This window comes from Tachysurus vachellii, chromosome 7, assembly GCF_030014155.1.
Source record: "Tachysurus vachellii isolate PV-2020 chromosome 7, HZAU_Pvac_v1, whole genome shotgun sequence".
Classification (NCBI taxonomy): Eukaryota; Metazoa; Chordata; class Actinopteri; order Siluriformes; family Bagridae; genus Tachysurus; species Tachysurus vachellii.
In genome coordinates this window covers 28903958-28924122 of record NC_083466.1, presented here as the reverse complement: position 1 = coordinate 28924122, position 20165 = coordinate 28903958, and the positions used below count along the sequence as shown (strand labels likewise).

Sequence of the window (20165 nt, the reverse complement as noted above, 5' to 3'; positions counted from 1 at the left end):
GATGCAATATTTGCAATTTATATATGGAAAATTTCTGTGATGTGCTTTCATAGGAAAACTCCAGGGTGGTAACAGTACATCTTTTAGCAAAACACAGTGTTTTTTTCCTTACTTATTCACTCTTTTGCAGTGTTCATGTCTCTATATACGGTACGTTTGCCTTCTGATTCAAGAATCAAGTGTGTTTTTATTCTGATGAGTATAGGTTTACATACTAGGTTTTGTGCTGCTATTGTAATTAAAAGGCCTGTTAAGTTTCAGCTTTTGACTTCCCATTTCTTTACCTCTAAGCTTTACTTTACTGTAATATAAATTGTAGAAGGGTTGGGGGACTTTTTTGAGAGCGAGTCAGCTAGCAATGCTGCAGAACAGTTTCCTCTCAGCATTTGTGAAACTTTTTCTGCATAATAAGGTTCTGAAAGTTAGCTCGTTCTCATCAAACCACACCTCCATCCCCCTACTCGTCTCTCTTGACCACAAACAGGACTGCAAGAGCTGCAGCAAGCACATTTTGCACTTCAGCCTCCACTATTTTTCTCTTTGTTAAATGCCAAATGTCATGTCTTTCAAATAGCTTTCAATGCACATCTCTTAGTTCCGTATTTGTTTAAATCATTTTTGTATGTTAATTTACATTTTAAACTTTAAACCACAAAAAAAAATCATGTGACACAAACAAACAAGCAAACACACCCACACACACCCACACCCACACACACACAAACTAATAGCTAATACAAAATTGCAATCAATCAAGCATGAACAAATCCAAAACCTCTAAATAAAACTCATCTGTAATATTGGTATTTTTATATTAGGAAATATGGTTTCCTTGAGGGCCACATGACCTCATCACATGAGATGTTTGCTCTCCACAGCCAGCAGAGAAAATGCACAAAGATTCTGTGCTGAATTTCTTGTATGTAAATAATGTAGTTGGCCATGATGTCATTCATCTAACAATATAGTTCATCTGCCTTGATTTATATTTTGCTCAATTCTACAAATATACAGAAAAATGTGTTCTCTTACTATCAGGTCTAATGTTATAACTTTGTATGAAATATTACTACGTCAGAAATATATTCTTCCCACGGTTCCTCGTTGTAGCCTTCTAAACTATGGAGCTTTAAACAGAGTATAAACATTAACACAGCGCATCTAGTAAATAAATGAGAAAACAGTTGTGTATTGTAAGTATCATGTACTGAAATGAATACTAAATTAAATTCAATACTAGATTCAAGACTAGATCTTTCCTGTAAAAAGCAGAATGCAGTGAATGACTCGTTCTCCTGCCTGAAGGTGCAGACTATAGAAATGGCTGTGATGCAGATTATATTCAGTTAGTATTAGTCATAATAGCAGCCTTATGTTGAACATACTTATGTTGAATATACTCTGTGGTGCAAAGGGACCTACACAATATTATGCAGGTGGTTTTAATGTTATGGCTGATTGGTGTAGCTGATTATAGCTCCTACCACTCCATGTCACACAATTTGTTGACTTTTGAAATTTTCTTGTGCATAAAATTATTACAGAGATATATAAAAAGGGCCACAGGTTTTGATTGGTGTGAGAACGGCCTTTGGTTTGGTGCCTATAGAGACATGTGTAAAATCAAGTTCACACGATTTGTTCGATGACTCACATATATAAAAATATTACAGTAAGCGGTAGTGCTTTCTGAAAAAGTTCACAGTACAACCTGTGCATTAGTTGTGAGGTCTGTGTGTATTGTTTTGCTCAAATAGCAGAACCATGAGTAAAAGCACATGAAAATGAAGTGTATTCTAATGAGACATAATTAGAAACATAGCAGAACACTATATTGTAATATAATCCCATGATTCGAAGTTGTGCTTTTGTCAGAGATGCTTTCAGAGTAATTTAATTCAACAGCATTGTGTTAATAAAAAATGAACCGGAAAAAATGGGACTGACGATGTAGTTTGTGATCAGTGTTTTGAATGTGGCACGTTCGCCATCATTTTAGAGTGGTAGATTGGACTTCTCCACAAAAGGCTACAGGTGTTTATCTTTATTTTATATTTCTGGTTAATGTGTGTGTTTAACGTGGTTTTATCCGGTGAATTTGGCTTCAAAGTGTTAAACACCACTCTCTTTTTTCACTTTAGTGTAAACCACATCTGGTACTTTTTTCTTTCTCAGTCAAGGTGGAACATTTTGTCACCTACAAACCTCCCCTTTACCCAAACCACACACTCCCCCTGCTCTCAGGTTATATAAACCCAAGGGTCAGGTTATATCAGCATTGTTCCAACAGATTATACATCAGTAATCTTCATCATCTTCCTCATCATCACTATCAGCAGCCATGCTCGCTCGTTCTCTTCTGGTGATCCTGCTGGTTCTCACCTGCCATCAGTACTTCACTATGGCACAGAGTAAGACTTAATTTGTTTTATAAATATCTGCATTTGCAAATTGTCTTATTACAATAGTTTAATGACTTATATATAAGTTTTATGTATTTATTAAATTTGAAGATGATTGTTTTGTGAATTTTGGAAGTAACAAACAATATATACTGTGCCTTATAAGTGATGTCCAGCAACTTCAAATAACAGATTTGATCTTTTTGCCCGGAGTATGTTCTTCCATATGTTCATTACACTCTTTATTTCAAGGTCATTTATAAATTTACATTCACTGAAAACAATTAAATAAAAAAAATGAAATACGGCTTTATCAGTAGTGTCTTATCTAAGTGTGTTCTATTCTCTATCAAACATCTGGATAGTCTTCATCATCTACATGACAGTTAAATAGATCAAGTGTTCAGTGATTAAATGTTTTATCTAAAAGCCTTTTAGAGGGAAATTTGATTAGCATGAAAAACAAAAAAGTTTGTCATTGTTTAAAGACGGTGACGGAGCTGATTGGAAATCTATCAATTCCTCCAAATTTATTTATTTATTTATTTATTTATTTATTTATTTTAAACCTTTGTTAGGCAATTTTTCATACCAGGTTAAAATTTTTGCATTTAATCAGAATGTTTATTTTACATGATAATGAAATTCATTGAAAATGGTCTCCTTTTTTATTTTTTGTCACAGGTGCAAAAGGACCAGAGGACTGTTGTTTTAAATTCTTTACAAAACCAATACCTGTTAGAGCCATTAAAATGTATATTAATACGAGCAGCGACTGTCCGAAAAATGGAGTCATGTAAGTATTTCTATTCCATTCTTTAATAATAAGACTATTTGTTCTTACAGTAGTTCTTAAGTTTTTTTAAAAGAACAGTGACTGAAATCCTCTTTATTTTCCAGTTTTACTACCCAGAATTCCAGCCGTGTGTGCGCGGACCCAGGTTTTAAGTGGGTTCAGAGGGCCATGGACATAGTTGACCAGCGCTTGTATGAAAGTTCAACCTAAACCCAGCCGAGCTGTTATATCCCATACCCATTAATCAGAATATTACTTTACATGTTCCATTTAAACTAATGGTATATACTAAGTGATTTAATGGGATAACGCTTTTTATCATATATCAGCTTTTGCTAAAATAAAGTTGCATAAAAGATGTAAAAAAAATATTGATCTTTTGTTAAAGATACATTTAACATATATTTTACATTTTATCACTCAATGTTGAATAATTTTCTAAAATAAAGCCATGTTTTAAAAAAAATTGGTGGAATTCTTTTCAATTGAAATATGCACCATCATCAGTAGCTGCCGACAATTCTGCACAAAAAGTGAGCTACAGTATGAGACAAACCATTAGTAAGGGATTATCTAAGCTTCCTACCAAATAAATGCAGCACAATAGATATATAAATTGTATGACTATATACATACAGGTACATCCATAAAATACAGTTACATATGTTCTAAAGGTGGGGGGCACGGTGGCTTAGTGGTTAGCACGTTCGCCTCACACCTCCAGGGTCGGGGTTCCTGGGTGTATCCTGCCTTGATGCCCAATGACGCCTGAGATAGGCACAGGCTCCCCGTGACCCGAGGTAGTTCGGATAAGCGGTAGAAGATGAATGAATGAATGAATGAATGTTCTAAAGGCACAGATCATTATGGCTGCTTCAGTATATGTGCCATTTTGTCAATTAAAGATTACAAACAATGCTGAGGAATGTTAGTGAAACCAGTTTCGTCCTCTTATATAGAGTATCATAATATACTGTTAGAATTATACATTATAGCACCTAGAAACAGTCTTTCTCTCACCTTTCTCACATTTTCTCGCTTTTGAAGCTTTTCAGGCAAAACCTATGCAGCATGTTGTTTTACTGAGAAACTTCCTAAAGGTGTAAAAAAAAAAAAAAAAAAGTACAGTTTTTTCTCTGTTTTAAAATGTACCTCTATATTAAAATTAATTTAATGAAAGTAAGTAAAATAATACAGACATAAAAACAGAAAGAGATTTTTGTATGAATTTTTACATTGCTGCCATCTATTGAATAAATTCTGATACAACAACTCTTCAAGGTAGCAAAAGATTTATTGATTAGCTTTTGTTATGTTTTGGGCATAGGAAATTAACTATATTATTGGTTTTGATTAAATTGTGAGATCAAATTACAATTAAGGATTATAGCAAGTATGCATCTGATGAAAAATTTAAAAAGACAGATGCATTTTCACCACAACAAGGTGCCTACATTAAAATTCGCTATACTGCATGAACGAGTGTTTGTTGCAGCTGAAACAACATACTAAAAATTGTGAAACAAAAAACAACCACACACAAACCAAGTAGAAATCAGAAAGAGCTCTTACATCAGGCTGTATCGAAAGCAACTCAATTGTGTCTGCTTCTCGACAGTGGCACTCAAGTCTTTTAGCCTCAAACAAGCGCGTTAATGGTCGTGCGTTGGCCGGGCTATCGGACCCGGTCAACTTCTTTTAAGCGCAGGTATGCTCACCACTATACCACCAACATTTTGGCTGCTGAATTCGAAAAGTTTGGTGACTGAAAGTTGATGCTTTTTAGTAACGCTTATTTATTTTGTTACTTTGATGTTTCCAAGGCCTCAGCAAAGGGTAGGCAGGCTTTGCTGTGGTTTCTGTAGTGTAGTGGTTATCACGTTCGCCTCACACGCGAAAGTTCCCCGGTTTGAAACCGGGCATAAACAAGCGTTTGGTCTGAGGGGCTTTTGGTTTACAGGAAAAAAGAGTCGAGTTTGGCGCTCTGTGTTGGCCGTTCCTTCTGGAACAACCTGAAACCAGCCTGATCCCCACATAGTGCGACAGCTTTCACGTGGGTGCTCATGTGCTATTGCGATCAAACGAAGAAACAGTTTCTTTCTTCCTTTTGTCGGGTCCTTAATTTATTTTCAGACCGAGAGCCTGAAGTCACCCTTTGTAGTTTCTGTAGTGTAGCGATTATCATGTTCGCCTAACACGTGAAAGGTCCCTGGTTCGAAACCGGGCAGAAACATGCTGAGGCTTTTGAGCTTTGCTTCAATAAGCAGCCTGTTGTTTCAGTTCACGTGACACAGTCAGACATTGAGACTCTGAACGTGACAGATGCAGTTTCTCTACAACAAGGTGCCTCCCTTAAAATTCGCTATACTGCATAAACGAGTGTTTGTTGCAGCTGAAACAACATACTGAAAATTGTGAAAAAAAAACAACCACCCACAACCCAAGTGGAAATCAGAAAGAGCTCTTACATCAGGCTGTATCGAAAGCAACTCAATTGTGTCTGCTTCTCGACAGTGGCACTCAAGTCTTTTAGCCTCAAACAAGCGCGTTAATGGTCGTGCGTTGGCCGGGCTATCGGACCCAGTCAACTTCTTTTAAGCCAGGTATGCTCACCACTATACCACCAACATTTTGGCTGCTAAATTCGAAAAGTTTGGCGAATGAAAGTTGAAGCATTTTAGTAACGCTTATTTATTTAGATACTTTGTTGTTTCCCAGGCCTCGGCATAGGTTGAGAAGTCTTTGCTGTGGTTTCTGAAGTTTATTGGTTATCTGCTTTGGCGATCAAATGCTGAAACATTTTCTTCCTTCCTTAAGTCATTTCCAGAATTTTTCAATTTTATTGAAAGCCTATGGTGGTGCTTTGAAGTTTCTGTATTGTAGCCTTCATAGCGTTGCCTAAGATGCGAAAGGACCACGGGTTGCAACCGGGCAGAAACACGCTGAGGCTTTTGAGCGTTGCTTCAGTAAGCAACCTGTTGTATCAGCTCGTGTGAGAGCAGTCAGAAATTGAGACTCTGAACATGACTGGAGCAGTTTCTCCACAATGTGGACTAAACTGCATGCAAGTGTTTGTTGCAGCTGAAACAACATAGAGAAATTTTTTAAACAAACAATCACTTACAACACAAGTGGAAATCAGAATGAGCTCTCAGCTCCAGCTGTAACATAAGCGATTCAATTTTGTCTGTTTCTCAACAATGGCACTCAAGTGTTTGAGCTTCAAACAAGTGTTGTTAAAGGTCATGCGTTGGCCAGGAATCGAACCCGGGTCAACTGCTTGGAAGGCAGCTATGCTCACCACTATACCACCAACGCCTTGTCTGCAGTGACACCAACTTTGGTGACTGAAAGTTGATGCTTTTTAGTAACTCTTATTTATTTTGTTACTTTGATGTTTCCCAGGCCTCAGCAAAGGGTAGGCAGGCTTTGCTGTGGTTTCTGTAGTGTAGTGGTTATCACATTCGCCTCACACGCGAAAGGTCCCCGGTTCGAAACCGGGCAGAAACAAGCGTTTGGTCTGAGGGGCTTTTGGTTTACAGGAAATAAGAGTCGAGTTTGGCGCTCTGTGTTGGCCGTTCCTTCTGGAACAACCTGAAACCAGCCTGATTCCCACATAGTGCGACAGCTTTCACGTGGGTGCTCATGTGCTATTGCGATCAAACGAAGAAACAGTTTCTTTCTTCCTTTTGTCGGTTCCTTAATTTATTTTCAGACCGAGAGCCTGAAGTCACGCTTTATAGTTTCTGTAGTGTAGCGGTTATCACGTTCGCCTAACACGCGAAAGGTCCCCGGTTCGAAACATGCTGAGGCTTTTGAGCTTTGCTTCAGTTAGCAGCCTGTTGTTTCAACTCGCGTGACACAGTCAGACATTGAGACTCTGAACGTGACAGATGCATTTTCACCACAACAAGGTGCCTCCCTTAAAATTCGCTATACTGTACTGCATGAACGAGTGTTTGTTGCAGCTGAAACAACATACTGAATATTTTGAAAAAAAAACAACCACCCACAACCCAAGTGGAAATCAGAAAGAGCTCTTACATCAGGCTGTATCGAAAGCAACTCAATTGTGTCTGCTTCTCGACAGTGGCACTCAAGTCTTTTAGCCTCAAACAAGCGCGTTAATGGTCGTGCGTTGGCCGGGCTATCGGACCCAGTCAACTTCTTTTAAGCCAGGTATGCTCACCACTATACCACCAACATTTTGGCTGCTAAATTCGAAAAGTTTGGCGAATGAAAGTTGAAGCATTTTAGTAACGCTTATTTATTTAGATACTTTGTTGTTTCCCAGGCCTCGGCATAGGTTGAGAAGTCTTTGCTGTGGTTTCTGAAGTTTATTGGTTATCTGCTTTGGCGATCAAATGCTGAAACATTTTCTTCCTTCCTTAAGTCATTTCCAGAATTTTTCAATTTTATTGAAAGCCTATGGTGGTGCTTTGAAGTTTCTGTATTGTAGCCTTCATAGCGTTGCCTAAGATGCGAAAGGACCACGGGTTGCAACCGGGCAGAAACACGCTGAGGCTTTTGAGCGTTGCTTCAGTAAGCAACCTGTTGTATCAGCTCGTGTGAGAGCAGACAGAAATTGAGACTCTGAACGTGACTTGAGCAGTTTCTCCACAACGGGGACTAAACTGCATGCAAGTGTTTGTTGCAGCTGAAACAACATACAGAAATTTTTGAAACAAACAACCACTTACAAAACAAGTGGAAATCAGAATGAGCTCTCACATCCAGCTGTAACATAAGCGATTCAATTGAGTCTGCTTCTCAACAGTGGCACTCAAGTGTTTGAGCTTCAAACAAGTGTTGTTAAAGGTCATGCGTTGGCCGGGAATCGAACCCGGGTCAACTGCTTGGAAGGCAGCTATGCTCACCACTATACCACCAACGCCTTGTCTGCAGTGACACCAACTTTGGTGACTGAAAGTTGATGCTTTTTAGTAACTCTTATTTATTTTGTTACTTTGATGTTTCCCAGGCCTCAGCAAAGGGTAGGCAGGCTTTGCTGTGGTTTCTGTAGTGTAGTGGTTATCACATTCGCCTCACACGCGAAAGGTCCCCGGTTCGAAACCGGGCAGAAACAAGCGTTTGGTCTGAGGGGCTTTTGGTTTACAGGAAATAAGAGTCGAGTTTGGCGCTCTGTGTTGGCCGTTCCTTCTGGAACAACCTGAAACCAGCCTGATTCCCACATAGTGCGACAGCTTTCACGTGGGTGCTCATGTGCTATTGCGATCAAACGAAGAAACAGTTTCTTTCTTCCTTTTGTCGGTTCCTTAATTTATTTTCAGACCGAGAGCCTGAAGTCACGCTTTATAGTTTCTGTAGTGTAGCGGTTATCACGTTCGCCTAACACGCGAAAGGTCCCCGGTTCGAAACCGGGCAGAAACATGCTGAGGCTTTTGAGCTTTGCTTCAGTTAGCAGCCTGTTGTTTCAACTCGCGTGACACAGTCAGACATTGAGACTCTGAACGTGACAGATGCATTTTCACCACAACAAGGTGCCTACCTTAAAATTCGCTATACTGCATAAACGAGTGTTTGTTGCAGCTGAAACAACATACTGAAAATTGTGAAAAAAAAACAACCACCCACAACCCAAGTGGAAATCAGAAAGAGCTCTTACATCAGGCTGTATCGAAAGCAACTCAATTGTGTCTGCTTCTCGACAGTGGCACTCAAGTCTTTTAGCCTCAAACAAGCGCGTTAATGGTCGTGCGTTGGCCGGGCTATCGGACCCAGTCAACTTCTTTTAAGCCAGGTATGCTCACCACTATACCACCAACATTTTGGCTGCTAAATTCGAAAAGTTTGGCGAATGAAAGTTGAAGCATTTTAGTAACGCTTATTTATTTAGATACTTTGTTGTTTCCCAGGCCTCGGCATAGGTTGAGAAGTCTTTGCTGTGGTTTCTGAAGTTTATTGGTTATCTGCTTTGGCGATCAAATGCTGAAACATTTTCTTCCTTCCTTAAGTCATTTCCAGAATTTTTCAATTTTATTGAAAGCCTATGGTGGTGCTTTGAAGTTTCTGTATTGTAGCCTTCATAGCGTTGCCTAAGATGCGAAAGGACCACGGGTTGCAACCGGGCAGAAACACGCTGAGGCTTTTGAGCGTTGCTTCAGTAAGCAACCTGTTGTATCAGCTCGTGTGAGAGCAGACAGAAATTGAGACTCTGAACGTGACTTGAGCAGTTTCTCCACAACGGGGACTAAACTGCATGCAAGTGTTTGTTGCAGCTGAAACAACATACAGAAATTTTTGAAACAAACAACCACTTACAACACAAGTGGAAATCAGAATGAGCTCTCACATCCAGCTGTAACATAAGCGATTCAATTGAGTCTGCTTCTCAACAGTGGCACTCAAGTGTTTGAGCTTCAAACAAGTGTTGTTAAAGGTCATGCGTTGGCCGGGAATCGAACCCAGGGTCAACTGCTTGGAAGGCAGCTATGCTCACCACTAAACCACCAACGCCTTGTCTGCAGTGACACCAACTTTGGTGACTGAAAGTTGATGCTTTTTAGTAACTCTTATTTATTTTGTTACTTTGATGTTTCCCAGGCCTCAGCAAAGGGTAGGCAGGCTTTGCTGTGGTTTCTGTAGTGTAGTGGTTATCACATTCGCCTCACACGCGAAAGGTCCCCGGTTCGAAACCGGGCAGAAACAAGCGTTTGGTCTGAGGGGCTTTTGGTTTACAGGAAATAAGAGTCGAGTTTGGCGCTCTGTGTTGGCCGTTCCTTCTGGAACAACCTGAAACCAGCCTGATTCCCACATAGTGCGACAGCTTTCACGTGGGTGCTCATGTGCTATTGCGATCAAACGAAGAAACAGTTTCTTTCTTCCTTTTGTCGGTTCCTTAATTTATTTTCAGACCGAGAGCCTGAAGTCACGCTTTATAGTTTCTGTAGTGTAGCGGTTATCACGTTCGCCTAACATGCGAAAGGTCCCTGGTTCCAAACCGGGCAGAAACATGCTGAGGCTTTTGAGCTTTGCTTCAGTTAGCAGCCTGTTGTTTCAACTCGCGTGACACAGTCAGACATTGAGACTCTGAACGTGACAGATGCATTTTCACCACAACAAGGTGCCTACCTTAAAATTCGCTATACTGCATAAACGAGTGTTTGTTGCAGCTGAAACAACATACTGAAAATTGTGAAAAAAAAACAACCACCCACAACCCAAGTGGAAATCAGAAAGAGCTCTTACATCAGGCTGTATCGAAAGCAACTCAATTGTGTCTGCTTCTCGACAGTGGCACTCAAGTCTTTTAGCCTCAAACAAGCGCGTTAATGGTCGTGCGTTGGCCGGGCTATCGGACCCAGTCAACTTCTTTTAAGCCAGGTATGCTCACCACTATACCACCAACATTTTGGCTGCTAAATTCGAAAAGTTTGGCGAATGAAAGTTGAAGCATTTTAGTAACGCTTATTTATTTAGATACTTTGTTGTTTCCCAGGCCTCGGCATAGGTTGAGAAGTCTTTGCTGTGGTTTCTGAAGTTTATTGGTTATCTGCTTTGGCGATCAAATGCTGAAACATTTTCTTCCTTCCTTAAGTCATTTCCAGAATTTTTCAATTTTATTGAAAGCCTATGGTGGTGCTTTGAAGTTTCTGTATTGTAGCCTTCATAGCGTTGCCTAAGATGCGAAAGGACCACGGGTTGCAACCGGGCAGAAACACGCTGAGGCTTTTGAGCGTTGCTTCAGTAAGCAACCTGTTGTATCAGCTCGTGTGAGAGCAGACAGAAATTGAGACTCTGAACGTGACTTGAGCAGTTTCTCCACAACGGGGACTAAACTGCATGCAAGTGTTTGTTGCAGCTGAAACAACATACAGAAATTTTTGAAACAAACAACCACTTACAACACAAGTGGAAATCAGAATGAGCTCTCACATCCAGCTGTAACATAAGCGATTCAATTGAGTCTGCTTCTCAACAGTGGCACTCAAGTGTTTGAGCTTCAAACAAGTGTTGTTAAAGGTCATGCGTTGGCCGGGAATCGAACCCGGGTCAACTGCTTGGAAGGCAGCTATGCTCACCACTATACCACCAACGCCTTGTCTGCAGTGACACCAACTTTGGTGACTGAAAGTTGATGCTTTTTAGTAACTCTTATTTATTTTGTTACTTTGATGTTTCCCAGGCCTCAGCAAAGGGTAGGCAGGCTTTGCTGTGGTTTCTGTAGTGTAGTGGTTATCACATTCGCCTCACACGCGAAAGGTCCCCGGTTCGAAACCGGGCAGAAACAAGCGTTTGGTCTGAGGGGCTTTTGGTTTACAGGAAATAAGAGTCGAGTTTGGCGCTCTGTGTTGGCCGTTCCTTCTGGAACAACCTGAAACCAGCCTGATTCCCACATAGTGCGACAGCTTTCACGTGGGTGCTCATGTGCTATTGCGATCAAACGAAGAAACAGTTTCTTTCTTCCTTTTGTCGGTTCCTTAATTTATTTTCAGACCGAGAGCCTGAAGTCACGCTTTATAGTTTCTGTAGTGTAGCGGTTATCACGTTCGCCTAACACGCGAAAGGTCCCCGGTTCGAAACCGGGCAGAAACATGCTGAGGCTTTTGAGCTTTGCTTCAGTTAGCAGCCTGTTGTTTCAACTCGCGTGACACAGTCAGACATTGAGACTCTGAACGTGACAGATGCATTTTCACCACAACAAGGTGCCTACCTTAAAATTCGCTATACTGCATAAACGAGTGTTTGTTGCAGCTGAAACAACATACTGAAAATTGTGAAAAAAAAACAACCACCCACAACCCAAGTGGAAATCAGAAAGAGCTCTTACATCAGGCTGTATCGAAAGCAACTCAATTGTGTCTGCTTCTCGACAGTGGCACTCAAGTCTTTTAGCCTCAAACAAGCGCGTTAATGGTCGTGCGTTGGCCGGGCTATCGGACCCAGTCAACTTCTTTTAAGCCAGGTATGCTCACCACTATACCACCAACATTTTGGCTGCTAAATTCGAAAAGTTTGGCGAATGAAAGTTGAAGCATTTTAGTAACGCTTATTTATTTAGATACTTTGTTGTTTCCCAGGCCTCGGCATAGGTTGAGAAGTCTTTGCTGTGGTTTCTGAAGTTTATTGGTTATCTGCTTTGGCGATCAAATGCTGAAACATTTTCTTCCTTCCTTAAGTCATTTCCAGAATTTTTCAATTTTATTGAAAGCCTATGGTGGTGCTTTGAAGTTTCTGTATTGTAGCCTTCATAGCGTTGCCTAAGATGCGAAAGGACCACGGGTTGCAACCGGGCAGAAACACGCTGAGGCTTTTGAGCGTTGCTTCAGTAAGCAACCTGTTGTATCAGCTCGTGTGAGAGCAGACAGAAATTGAGACTCTGAACGTGACTTGAGCAGTTTCTCCACAACGGGGACTAAACTGCATGCAAGTGTTTGTTGCAGCTGAAACAACATACAGAAATTTTTGAAACAAACAACCACTTACAACACAAGTGGAAATCAGAATGAGCTCTCACATCCAGCTGTAACATAAGCGATTCAATTGAGTCTGCTTCTCAACAGTGGCACTCAAGTGTTTGAGCTTCAAACAAGTGTTGTTAAAGGTCATGCGTTGGCCGGGAATCGAACCCGGGTCAACTGCTTGGAAGGCAGCTATGCTCACCACTAAACCACCAACGCCTTGTCTGCAGTGACACCAACTTTGGTGACTGAAAGTTGATGCTTTTTAGTAACTCTTATTTATTTTGTTACTTTGATGTTTCCCAGGCCTCAGCAAAGGGTAGGCAGGCTTTGCTGTGGTTTCTGTAGTGTAGTGGTTATCACATTCGCCTCACACGCGAAAGGTCCCCGGTTCGAAACCGGGCAGAAACAAGCGTTTGGTCTGAGGGGCTTTTGGTTTACAGGAAATAAGAGTCGAGTTTGGCGCTCTGTGTTGGCCGTTCCTTCTGGAACAACCTGAAACCAGCCTGATTCCCACATAGTGCGACAGCTTTCACGTGGGTGCTCATGTGCTATTGCGATCAAACGAAGAAACAGTTTCTTTCTTCCTTTTGTCGGTTCCTTAATTTATTTTCAGACCGAGAGCCTGAAGTCACGCTTTATAGTTTCTGTAGTGTAGCGGTTATCACGTTCGCCTAACACGCGAAAGGTCCCCGGTTCGAAACCGGGCAGAAACATGCTGAGGCTTTTGAGCTTTGCTTCAGTTAGCAGCCTGTTGTTTCAACTCGCGTGACACAGTCAGACATTGAGACTCTGAACGTGACAGATGCATTTTCACCACAACAAGGTGCCTACCTTAAAATTCGCTATACTGCATAAACGAGTGTTTGTTGCAGCTGAAACAACATACTGAAAATTGTGGAAAAAAAACAACCACCCACAACCCAAGTGGAAATCAGAAAGAGCTCTTACATCAGGCTGTATCGAAAGCAACTCAATTGTGTCTGCTTCTCGACAGTGGCACTCAAGTCTTTTAGCCTCAAACAAGCGCGTTAATGGTCGTGCGTTGGCCGGGCTATCGGACCCAGTCAACTTCTTTTAAGCCAGGTATGCTCACCACTATACCACCAACATTTTGGCTGCTAAATTCGAAAAGTTTGGCGAATGAAAGTTGAAGCATTTTAGTAACGCTTATTTATTTAGATACTTTGTTGTTTCCCAGGCCTCGGCATAGGTTGAGAAGTCTTTGCTGTGGTTTCTGAAGTTTATTGGTTATCTGCTTTGGCGATCAAATGCTGAAACATTTTCTTCCTTCCTTAAGTCATTTCCAGAATTTTTCAATTTTATTGAAAGCCTATGGTGGTGCTTTGAAGTTTCTGTATTGTAGCCTTCATAGCGTTGCCTAAGATGCGAAAGGACCACGGGTTGCAACCGGGCAGAAACACGCTGAGGCTTTTGAGCGTTGCTTCAGTAAGCAACCTGTTGTATCAGCTCGTGTGAGAGCAGACAGAAATTGAGACTCTGAACGTGACTTGAGCAGTTTCTCCACAACGGGGACTAAACTGCATGCAAGTGTTTGTTGCAGCTGAAACAACATACAGAAATTTTTGAAACAAACAACCACTTACAACACAAGTGGAAATCAGAATGAGCTCTCACATCCAGCTGTAACATAAGCGATTCAATTGAGTCTGCTTCTCAACAGTGGCACTCAAGTGTTTGAGCTTCAAACAAGTGTTGTTAAAGGTCATGCGTTGGCCGGGAATCGAACCCGGGTCAACTGCTTGGAAGGCAGCTATGCTCACCACTATACCACCAACGCCTTGTCTGCAGTGACACCAACTTTGGTGACTGAAAGTTGATGCTTTTTAGTAACTCTTATTTATTTTGTTACTTTGATGTTTCCCAGGCCTCAGCAAAGGGTAGGCAGGCTTTGCTGTGGTTTCTGTAGTGTAGTGGTTATCACATTCGCCTCACACGCGAAAGGTCCCCGGTTCGAAACCGGGCAGAAACAAGCGTTTGGTCTGAGGGGCTTTTGGTTTACAGGAAATAAGAGTCGAGTTTGGCGCTCTGTGTTGGCCGTTCCTTCTGGAACAACCTGAAACCAGCCTGATTCCCACATAGTGCGACAGCTTTCACGTGGGTGCTCATGTGCTATTGCGATCAAACGAAGAAACAGTTTCTTTCTTCCTTTTGTCGGTTCCTTAATTTATTTTCAGACCGAGAGCCTGAAGTCACGCTTTATAGTTTCTGTAGTGTAGCGGTTATCACGTTCGCCTAACACGCGAAAGGTCCCCGGTTCGAAACCGGGCAGAAACATGCTGAGGCTTTTGAGCTTTGCTTCAGTTAGCAGCCTGTTGTTTCAACTCGCGTGACACAGTCAGACATTGAGACTCTGAACGTGACAGATGCATTTTCACCACAACAAGGTGCCTACCTTAAAATTCGCTATACTGCATAAACGAGTGTTTGTTGCAGCTGAAACAACATACTGAAAATTGTGAAAAAAAAAACAACCACCCACAACCCAAGTGGAAATCAGAAAGAGCTCTTACATCAGGCTGTATCGAAAGCAACTCAATTGTGTCTGCTTCTCGACAGTGGCACTCAAGTCTTTTAGCCTCAAACAAGCGCGTTAATGGTCGTGCGTTGGCCGGGCTATCGGACCCAGTCAACTTCTTTTAAGCCAGGTATGCTCACCACTATACCACCAACATTTTGGCTGCTAAATTCGAAAAGTTTGGCGAATGAAAGTTGAAGCATTTTAGTAACGCTTATTTATTTAGATACTTTGTTGTTTCCCAGGCCTCGGCATAGGTTGAGAAGTCTTTGCTGTGGTTTCTGAAGTTTATTGGTTATCTGCTTTGGCGATCAAATGCTGAAACATTTTCTTCCTTCCTTAAGTCATTTCCAGAATTTTTCAATTTTATTGAAAGCCTATGGTGGTGCTTTGAAGTTTCTGTATTGTAGCCTTCATAGCGTTGCCTAAGATGCGAAAGGACCACGGGTTGCAACCGGGCAGAAACACGCTGAGGCTTTTGAGCGTTGCTTCAGTAAGCAACCTGTTGTATCAGCTCGTGTGAGAGCAGACAGAAATTGAGACTCTGAACGTGACTTGAGCAGTTTCTCCACAACGGGGACTAAACTGCATGCAAGTGTTTGTTGCAGCTGAAACAACATACAGAAATTTTTGAAACAAACAACCACTTACAACACAAGTGGAAATCAGAATGAGCTCTCACATCCAGCTGTAACATAAGCGATTCAATTGAGTCTGCTTCTCAACAGTGGCACTCAAGTGTTTGAGCTTCAAACAAGTGTTGTTAAAGGTCATGCGTTGGCCGGGAATCGAACCCGGGTCAACTGCTTGGAAGGCAGCTATGCTCACCACTATACCACCAACGCCTTGTCTGCAGTGACACCAACTTTGGTGACTGAAAGTTGATGCTTTTTAGTAACTCTTATTTATTTTGTTACTTTGATGTTTCCCAGGCCTCAGCAAAGGGTAGGCAGGCTTTGCTGTGGTTTCTGTAGTGTAGTGGTTATCACATTCGCCTCACACGCGAAAGGTCCCCGGTTCGAAACCGGGCAGAAACAAGCGTTTGGTCTGAGGGGCTTTTGGTTTACAGGAAATAAGAGTCGAGTTTGGCGCTCTGTGTTGGCCGTTCCTTCTGGAACAACCTGAAACCAGCCTGATTCCCACATAGTGCGACAGCTTTCACGTGGGTGCTCATGTGCTATTGCGATCAAACGAAGAAACAGTTTCTTTCTTCCTTTTGTCGGTTCCTTAATTTATTTTCAGACCGAGAGCCTGAAGTCACGCTTTATAGTTTCTGTAGTGTAGCGGTTATCACGTTCGCCTAACACGCGAAAGGTCCCCGGTTCGAAACCGGGCAGAAACATGCTGAGGCTTTTGAGCTTTGCTTCAGTTAGCAGCCTGTTGTTTCAACTCGCGTGACACAGTCAGACATTGAGACTCTGAACGTGACAGATGCATTTTCACCACAACAAGGTGCCTACCTTAAAATTCGCTATACTGCATAAACGAGTGTTTGTTGCAGCTGAAACAACATACTGAAAATTGTGAAAAAAAAACAACCACCCACAACCCAAGTGGAAATCAGAAAGAGCTCTTACATCAGGCTGTATCGAAAGCAACTCAATTGTGTCTGCTTCTCGACAGTGGCACTCAAGTCTTTTAGCCTCAAACAAGCGCGTTAATGGTCGTGCGTTGGCCGGGCTATCGGACCCAGTCAACTTCTTTTAAGCCAGGTATGCTCACCACTATACCACCAACATTTTGGCTGCTAAATTCGAAAAGTTTGGCGAATGAAAGTTGAAGCATTTTAGTAACGCTTATTTATTTAGATACTTTGTTGTTTCCCAGGCCTCGGCATAGGTTGAGAAGTCTTTGCTGTGGTTTCTGAAGTTTATTGGTTATCTGCTTTGGCGATCAAATGCTGAAACATTTTCTTCCTTCCTTAAGTCATTTCCAGAATTTTTCAATTTTATTGAAAGCCTATGGTGGTGCTTTGAAGTTTCTGTATTGTAGCCTTCATAGCGTTGCCTAAGATGCGAAAGGACCACGGGTTGCAACCGGGCAGAAACACGCTGAGGCTTTTGAGCGTTGCTTCAGTAAGCAACCTGTTGTATCAGCTCGTGTGAGAGCAGACAGAAATTGAGACTCTGAACGTGACTTGAGCAGTTTCTCCACAACGGGGACTAAACTGCATGCAAGTGTTTGTTGCAGCTGAAACAACATACAGAAATTTTTGAAACAAACAACCACTTACAACACAAGTGGAAATCAGAATGAGCTCTCACATCCAGCTGTAACATAAGCGATTCAATTGAGTCTGCTTCTCAACAGTGGCACTCAAGTGTTTGAGCTTCAAACAAGTGTTGTTAAAGGTCATGCGTTGGCCGGGAATCGAACCCGGGTCAACTGCTTGGAAGGCAGCTATGCTCACCACTATACCACCAACGCCTTGTCTGCAGTGACACCAACTTTGGTGACTGAAAGTTGATGCTTTTTAGTAACTCTTATTTATTTTGTTACTTTGATGTTTCCCAGGCCTCAGCAAAGGGTAGGCAGGCTTTGCTGTGGTTTCTGTAGTGTAGTGGTTATCACATTCGCCTCACACGCGAAAGGTCCCCGGTTCGAAACCGGGCAGAAACAAGCGTTTGGTCTGAGGGGCTTTTGGTTTACAGGAAATAAGAGTCGAGTTTGGCGCTCTGTGTTGGCCGTTCCTTCTGGAACAACCTGAAACCAGCCTGATTCCCACATAGTGCGACAGCTTTCACGTGGGTGCTCATGTGCTATTGCGATCAAACGAAGAAACAGTTTCTTTCTTCCTTTTGTCGGTTCCTTAATTTATTTTCAGACCGAGAGCCTGAAGTCACGCTTTATAGTTTCTGTAGTGTAGCGGTTATCACGTTCGCCTAACACGCGAAAGGTCCCGGTTCGAAACCGGGCAGAAACATGCTGAGGCTTTTGAGCTTTGCTTCAGTTAGCAGCCTGTTGTTTCAACTCGCGTGACACAGTCAGACATTGAGACTCTGAACGTGACAGATGCATTTTCACCACAACAAGGTGCCTACCTTAAAATTCGCTATACTGCATAAACGAGTGTTTGTTGCAGCTGAAACAACATACTGAAAATTGTGAAAAAAAAACAACCACCCACAACCCAAGTGGAAATCAGAAAGAGCTCTTACATCAGGCTGTATCGAAAGCAACTCAATTGTGTCTGCTTCTCGACAGTGGCACTCAAGTCTTTTAGCCTCAAACAAGCGCGTTAATGGTCGTGCGTTGGCCGGGCTATCGGACCCAGTCAACTTCTTTTAAGCCAGGTATGCTCACCACTATACCACCAACATTTTGGCTGCTAAATTCGAAAAGTTTGGCGAATGAAAGTTGAAGCATTTTAGTAACGCTTATTTATTTAGATACTTTGTTGTTTCCCAGGCCTCGGCATAGGTTGAGAAGTCTTTGCTGTGGTTTCTGAAGTTTATTGGTTATCTGCTTTGGCGATCAAATGCTGAAACATTTTCTTCCTTCCTTAAGTCATTTCCAGAATTTTTCAATTTTATTGAAAGCCTATGGTGGTGCTTTGAAGTTTCTGTATTGTAGCCTTCATAGCGTTGCCTAAGATGCGAAAGGACCACGGGTTGCAACCGGGCAGAAACACGCTGAGGCTTTTGAGCGTTGCTTCAGTAAGCAACCTGTTGTATCAGCTCGTGTGAGAGCAGACAGAAATTGAGACTCTGAACGTGACTTGAGCAGTTTCTCCACAACGGGGACTAAACTGCATGCAAGTGTTTGTTGCAGCTGAAACAACATACAGAAATTTTTGAAACAAACAACCACTTACAACACAAGTGGAAATCAGAATGAGCTCTCACATCCAGCTGTAACATAAGCGATTCAATTGAGTCTGCTTCTCAACAGTGGCACTCAAGTGTTTGAGCTTCAAACAAGTGTTGTTAAAGGTCATGCGTTGGCCGGGAATCGAACCCGGGTCAACTGCTTGGAAGGCAGCTATGCTCACCACTATACCACCAACGCCTTGTCTGCAGTGACACCAACTTTGGTGACTGAAAGTTGATGCTTTTTAGTAACTCTTACTTATTTTGTTACTTTGATGTTTCCCAGGCCTCAGCAAAGGGTAGGCAGGCTTTGCTGTGGTTTCTGTAGTGTAGTGGTTATCACATTCGCCTCACACGCGAAAGGTCCCCGGTTCGAAACCGGGCAGAAACAAGCGTTTGGTCTGAGGGGCTTTTGGTTTACAGGAAATAAGAGTCGAGTTTGGCGCTCTGTGTTGGCCGTTCCTTCTGGAACAACCTGAAACCAGCCTGATTCCCACATAGTGCGACAGCTTTCACGTGGGTGCTCATGTGCTATTGCGATCAAACGAAGAAACAGTTTCTTTCTTCCTTTTGTCGGTTCCTTAATTTATTTTCAGACCGAGAGCCTGAAGTCACGCTTTATAGTTTCTGTAGTGTAGCGGTTATCACGTTCGCCTAACACGCGAAAGGTCCCCGGTTCGAAACCGGGCAGAAACATGCTGAGGCTTTTGAGCTTTGCTTCAGTTAGCAGCCTGTTGTTTCAACTCGCGTGACACAGTCAGACATTGAGACTCTGAACGTGACAGATGCATTTTCACCACAACAAGGTGCCTACCTTAAAATTCGCTATACTGCATAAACGAGTGTTTGTTGCAGCTGAAACAACATACTGAAAATTGTGAAAAAAAAACAACCACCCACAACCCAAGTGGAAATCAGAAAGAGCTCTTACATCAGGCTGTATCGAAAGCAACTCAATTGTGTCTGCTTCTCGACAGTGGCACTCAAGTCTTTTAGCCTCAAACAAGCGCGTTAATGGTCGTGCGTTGGCCGGGCTATCGGACCCAGTCAACTTCTTTTAAGCCAGGTATGCTCACCACTATACCACCAACATTTTGGCTGCTAAATTCGAAAAGTTTGGCGAATGAAAGTTGAAGCATTTTAGTAACGCTTATTTATTTAGATACTTTGTTGTTTCCCAGGCCTCGGCATAGGTTG

The 20165-nt window shown here is 42.1% G+C and overlaps 1 protein-coding gene and 28 non-coding genes across 29 annotated transcripts; 20 read left to right on the top strand and 9 right to left on the bottom strand.

Moving 5' to 3' along the window:
* The first annotated feature begins 2260 nt into the window (after window positions 1–2260).
* LOC132848044 (C-C motif chemokine 3-like) lies at window positions 2261–3571 on the top strand. Its single transcript, XM_060873558.1, has 3 exons — window positions 2261–2411; window positions 3087–3198; window positions 3303–3571. The coding sequence occupies exons 1-3, from the start codon at window positions 2342–2344 to the stop codon at window positions 3406–3408; spliced, it is 288 nt and encodes a 95-aa protein (XP_060729541.1). The 5' UTR covers window positions 2261–2341; the 3' UTR covers window positions 3409–3571.
* A 1482-nt stretch (window positions 3572–5053) lies between these two features.
* On the top strand, window positions 5054–5126 carry trnav-cac (transfer RNA valine (anticodon CAC)). Its single transcript has one exon. It is a non-coding gene; the product is annotated as a tRNA-Val (tRNA).
* Window positions 5127–5358: 232 nt separating this feature from the next.
* trnav-aac (transfer RNA valine (anticodon AAC)) lies at window positions 5359–5431 on the top strand. The gene has a single exon. It is a non-coding gene; the product is annotated as a tRNA-Val (tRNA).
* A 1013-nt stretch (window positions 5432–6444) lies between these two features.
* trnag-ucc (transfer RNA glycine (anticodon UCC)) lies at window positions 6445–6516 on the bottom strand. Its single transcript has one exon. It is a non-coding gene; the product is annotated as a tRNA-Gly (tRNA).
* Window positions 6517–6635: 119 nt separating this feature from the next.
* On the top strand, window positions 6636–6708 carry trnav-cac (transfer RNA valine (anticodon CAC)). The gene has a single exon. It is a non-coding gene; the product is annotated as a tRNA-Val (tRNA).
* Window positions 6709–8020: 1312 nt separating this feature from the next.
* Window positions 8021–8092, bottom strand: trnag-ucc (transfer RNA glycine (anticodon UCC)). The gene has a single exon. It is a non-coding gene; the product is annotated as a tRNA-Gly (tRNA).
* Window positions 8093–8211: 119 nt separating this feature from the next.
* Window positions 8212–8284, top strand: trnav-cac (transfer RNA valine (anticodon CAC)). Its single transcript has one exon. It is a non-coding gene; the product is annotated as a tRNA-Val (tRNA).
* A 232-nt stretch (window positions 8285–8516) lies between these two features.
* Window positions 8517–8589, top strand: trnav-aac (transfer RNA valine (anticodon AAC)). Its single transcript has one exon. It is a non-coding gene; the product is annotated as a tRNA-Val (tRNA).
* A 1013-nt stretch (window positions 8590–9602) lies between these two features.
* Window positions 9603–9675, bottom strand: trnag-ucc (transfer RNA glycine (anticodon UCC)). The gene has a single exon. It is a non-coding gene; the product is annotated as a tRNA-Gly (tRNA).
* A 119-nt stretch (window positions 9676–9794) lies between these two features.
* On the top strand, window positions 9795–9867 carry trnav-cac (transfer RNA valine (anticodon CAC)). Its single transcript has one exon. It is a non-coding gene; the product is annotated as a tRNA-Val (tRNA).
* A 232-nt stretch (window positions 9868–10099) lies between these two features.
* Window positions 10100–10172, top strand: trnav-aac (transfer RNA valine (anticodon AAC)). The gene has a single exon. It is a non-coding gene; the product is annotated as a tRNA-Val (tRNA).
* Window positions 10173–11185: 1013 nt separating this feature from the next.
* Window positions 11186–11257, bottom strand: trnag-ucc (transfer RNA glycine (anticodon UCC)). Its single transcript has one exon. It is a non-coding gene; the product is annotated as a tRNA-Gly (tRNA).
* Window positions 11258–11376: 119 nt separating this feature from the next.
* Window positions 11377–11449, top strand: trnav-cac (transfer RNA valine (anticodon CAC)). Its single transcript has one exon. It is a non-coding gene; the product is annotated as a tRNA-Val (tRNA).
* A 232-nt stretch (window positions 11450–11681) lies between these two features.
* On the top strand, window positions 11682–11754 carry trnav-aac (transfer RNA valine (anticodon AAC)). The gene has a single exon. It is a non-coding gene; the product is annotated as a tRNA-Val (tRNA).
* Window positions 11755–12767: 1013 nt separating this feature from the next.
* On the bottom strand, window positions 12768–12839 carry trnag-ucc (transfer RNA glycine (anticodon UCC)). Its single transcript has one exon. It is a non-coding gene; the product is annotated as a tRNA-Gly (tRNA).
* A 119-nt stretch (window positions 12840–12958) lies between these two features.
* On the top strand, window positions 12959–13031 carry trnav-cac (transfer RNA valine (anticodon CAC)). The gene has a single exon. It is a non-coding gene; the product is annotated as a tRNA-Val (tRNA).
* Window positions 13032–13263: 232 nt separating this feature from the next.
* trnav-aac (transfer RNA valine (anticodon AAC)) lies at window positions 13264–13336 on the top strand. Its single transcript has one exon. It is a non-coding gene; the product is annotated as a tRNA-Val (tRNA).
* A 1013-nt stretch (window positions 13337–14349) lies between these two features.
* trnag-ucc (transfer RNA glycine (anticodon UCC)) lies at window positions 14350–14421 on the bottom strand. The gene has a single exon. It is a non-coding gene; the product is annotated as a tRNA-Gly (tRNA).
* Window positions 14422–14540: 119 nt separating this feature from the next.
* On the top strand, window positions 14541–14613 carry trnav-cac (transfer RNA valine (anticodon CAC)). The gene has a single exon. It is a non-coding gene; the product is annotated as a tRNA-Val (tRNA).
* Window positions 14614–14845: 232 nt separating this feature from the next.
* Window positions 14846–14918, top strand: trnav-aac (transfer RNA valine (anticodon AAC)). The gene has a single exon. It is a non-coding gene; the product is annotated as a tRNA-Val (tRNA).
* A 1014-nt stretch (window positions 14919–15932) lies between these two features.
* trnag-ucc (transfer RNA glycine (anticodon UCC)) lies at window positions 15933–16004 on the bottom strand. The gene has a single exon. It is a non-coding gene; the product is annotated as a tRNA-Gly (tRNA).
* Window positions 16005–16123: 119 nt separating this feature from the next.
* On the top strand, window positions 16124–16196 carry trnav-cac (transfer RNA valine (anticodon CAC)). The gene has a single exon. It is a non-coding gene; the product is annotated as a tRNA-Val (tRNA).
* A 232-nt stretch (window positions 16197–16428) lies between these two features.
* On the top strand, window positions 16429–16501 carry trnav-aac (transfer RNA valine (anticodon AAC)). Its single transcript has one exon. It is a non-coding gene; the product is annotated as a tRNA-Val (tRNA).
* Window positions 16502–17514: 1013 nt separating this feature from the next.
* On the bottom strand, window positions 17515–17586 carry trnag-ucc (transfer RNA glycine (anticodon UCC)). The gene has a single exon. It is a non-coding gene; the product is annotated as a tRNA-Gly (tRNA).
* A 119-nt stretch (window positions 17587–17705) lies between these two features.
* Window positions 17706–17778, top strand: trnav-cac (transfer RNA valine (anticodon CAC)). Its single transcript has one exon. It is a non-coding gene; the product is annotated as a tRNA-Val (tRNA).
* Window positions 17779–18010: 232 nt separating this feature from the next.
* trnav-aac (transfer RNA valine (anticodon AAC)) lies at window positions 18011–18082 on the top strand. The gene has a single exon. It is a non-coding gene; the product is annotated as a tRNA-Val (tRNA).
* A 1013-nt stretch (window positions 18083–19095) lies between these two features.
* trnag-ucc (transfer RNA glycine (anticodon UCC)) lies at window positions 19096–19167 on the bottom strand. Its single transcript has one exon. It is a non-coding gene; the product is annotated as a tRNA-Gly (tRNA).
* A 119-nt stretch (window positions 19168–19286) lies between these two features.
* Window positions 19287–19359, top strand: trnav-cac (transfer RNA valine (anticodon CAC)). The gene has a single exon. It is a non-coding gene; the product is annotated as a tRNA-Val (tRNA).
* A 232-nt stretch (window positions 19360–19591) lies between these two features.
* On the top strand, window positions 19592–19664 carry trnav-aac (transfer RNA valine (anticodon AAC)). The gene has a single exon. It is a non-coding gene; the product is annotated as a tRNA-Val (tRNA).
* The last annotated feature ends 501 nt before the right edge of the window (window positions 19665–20165 follow it).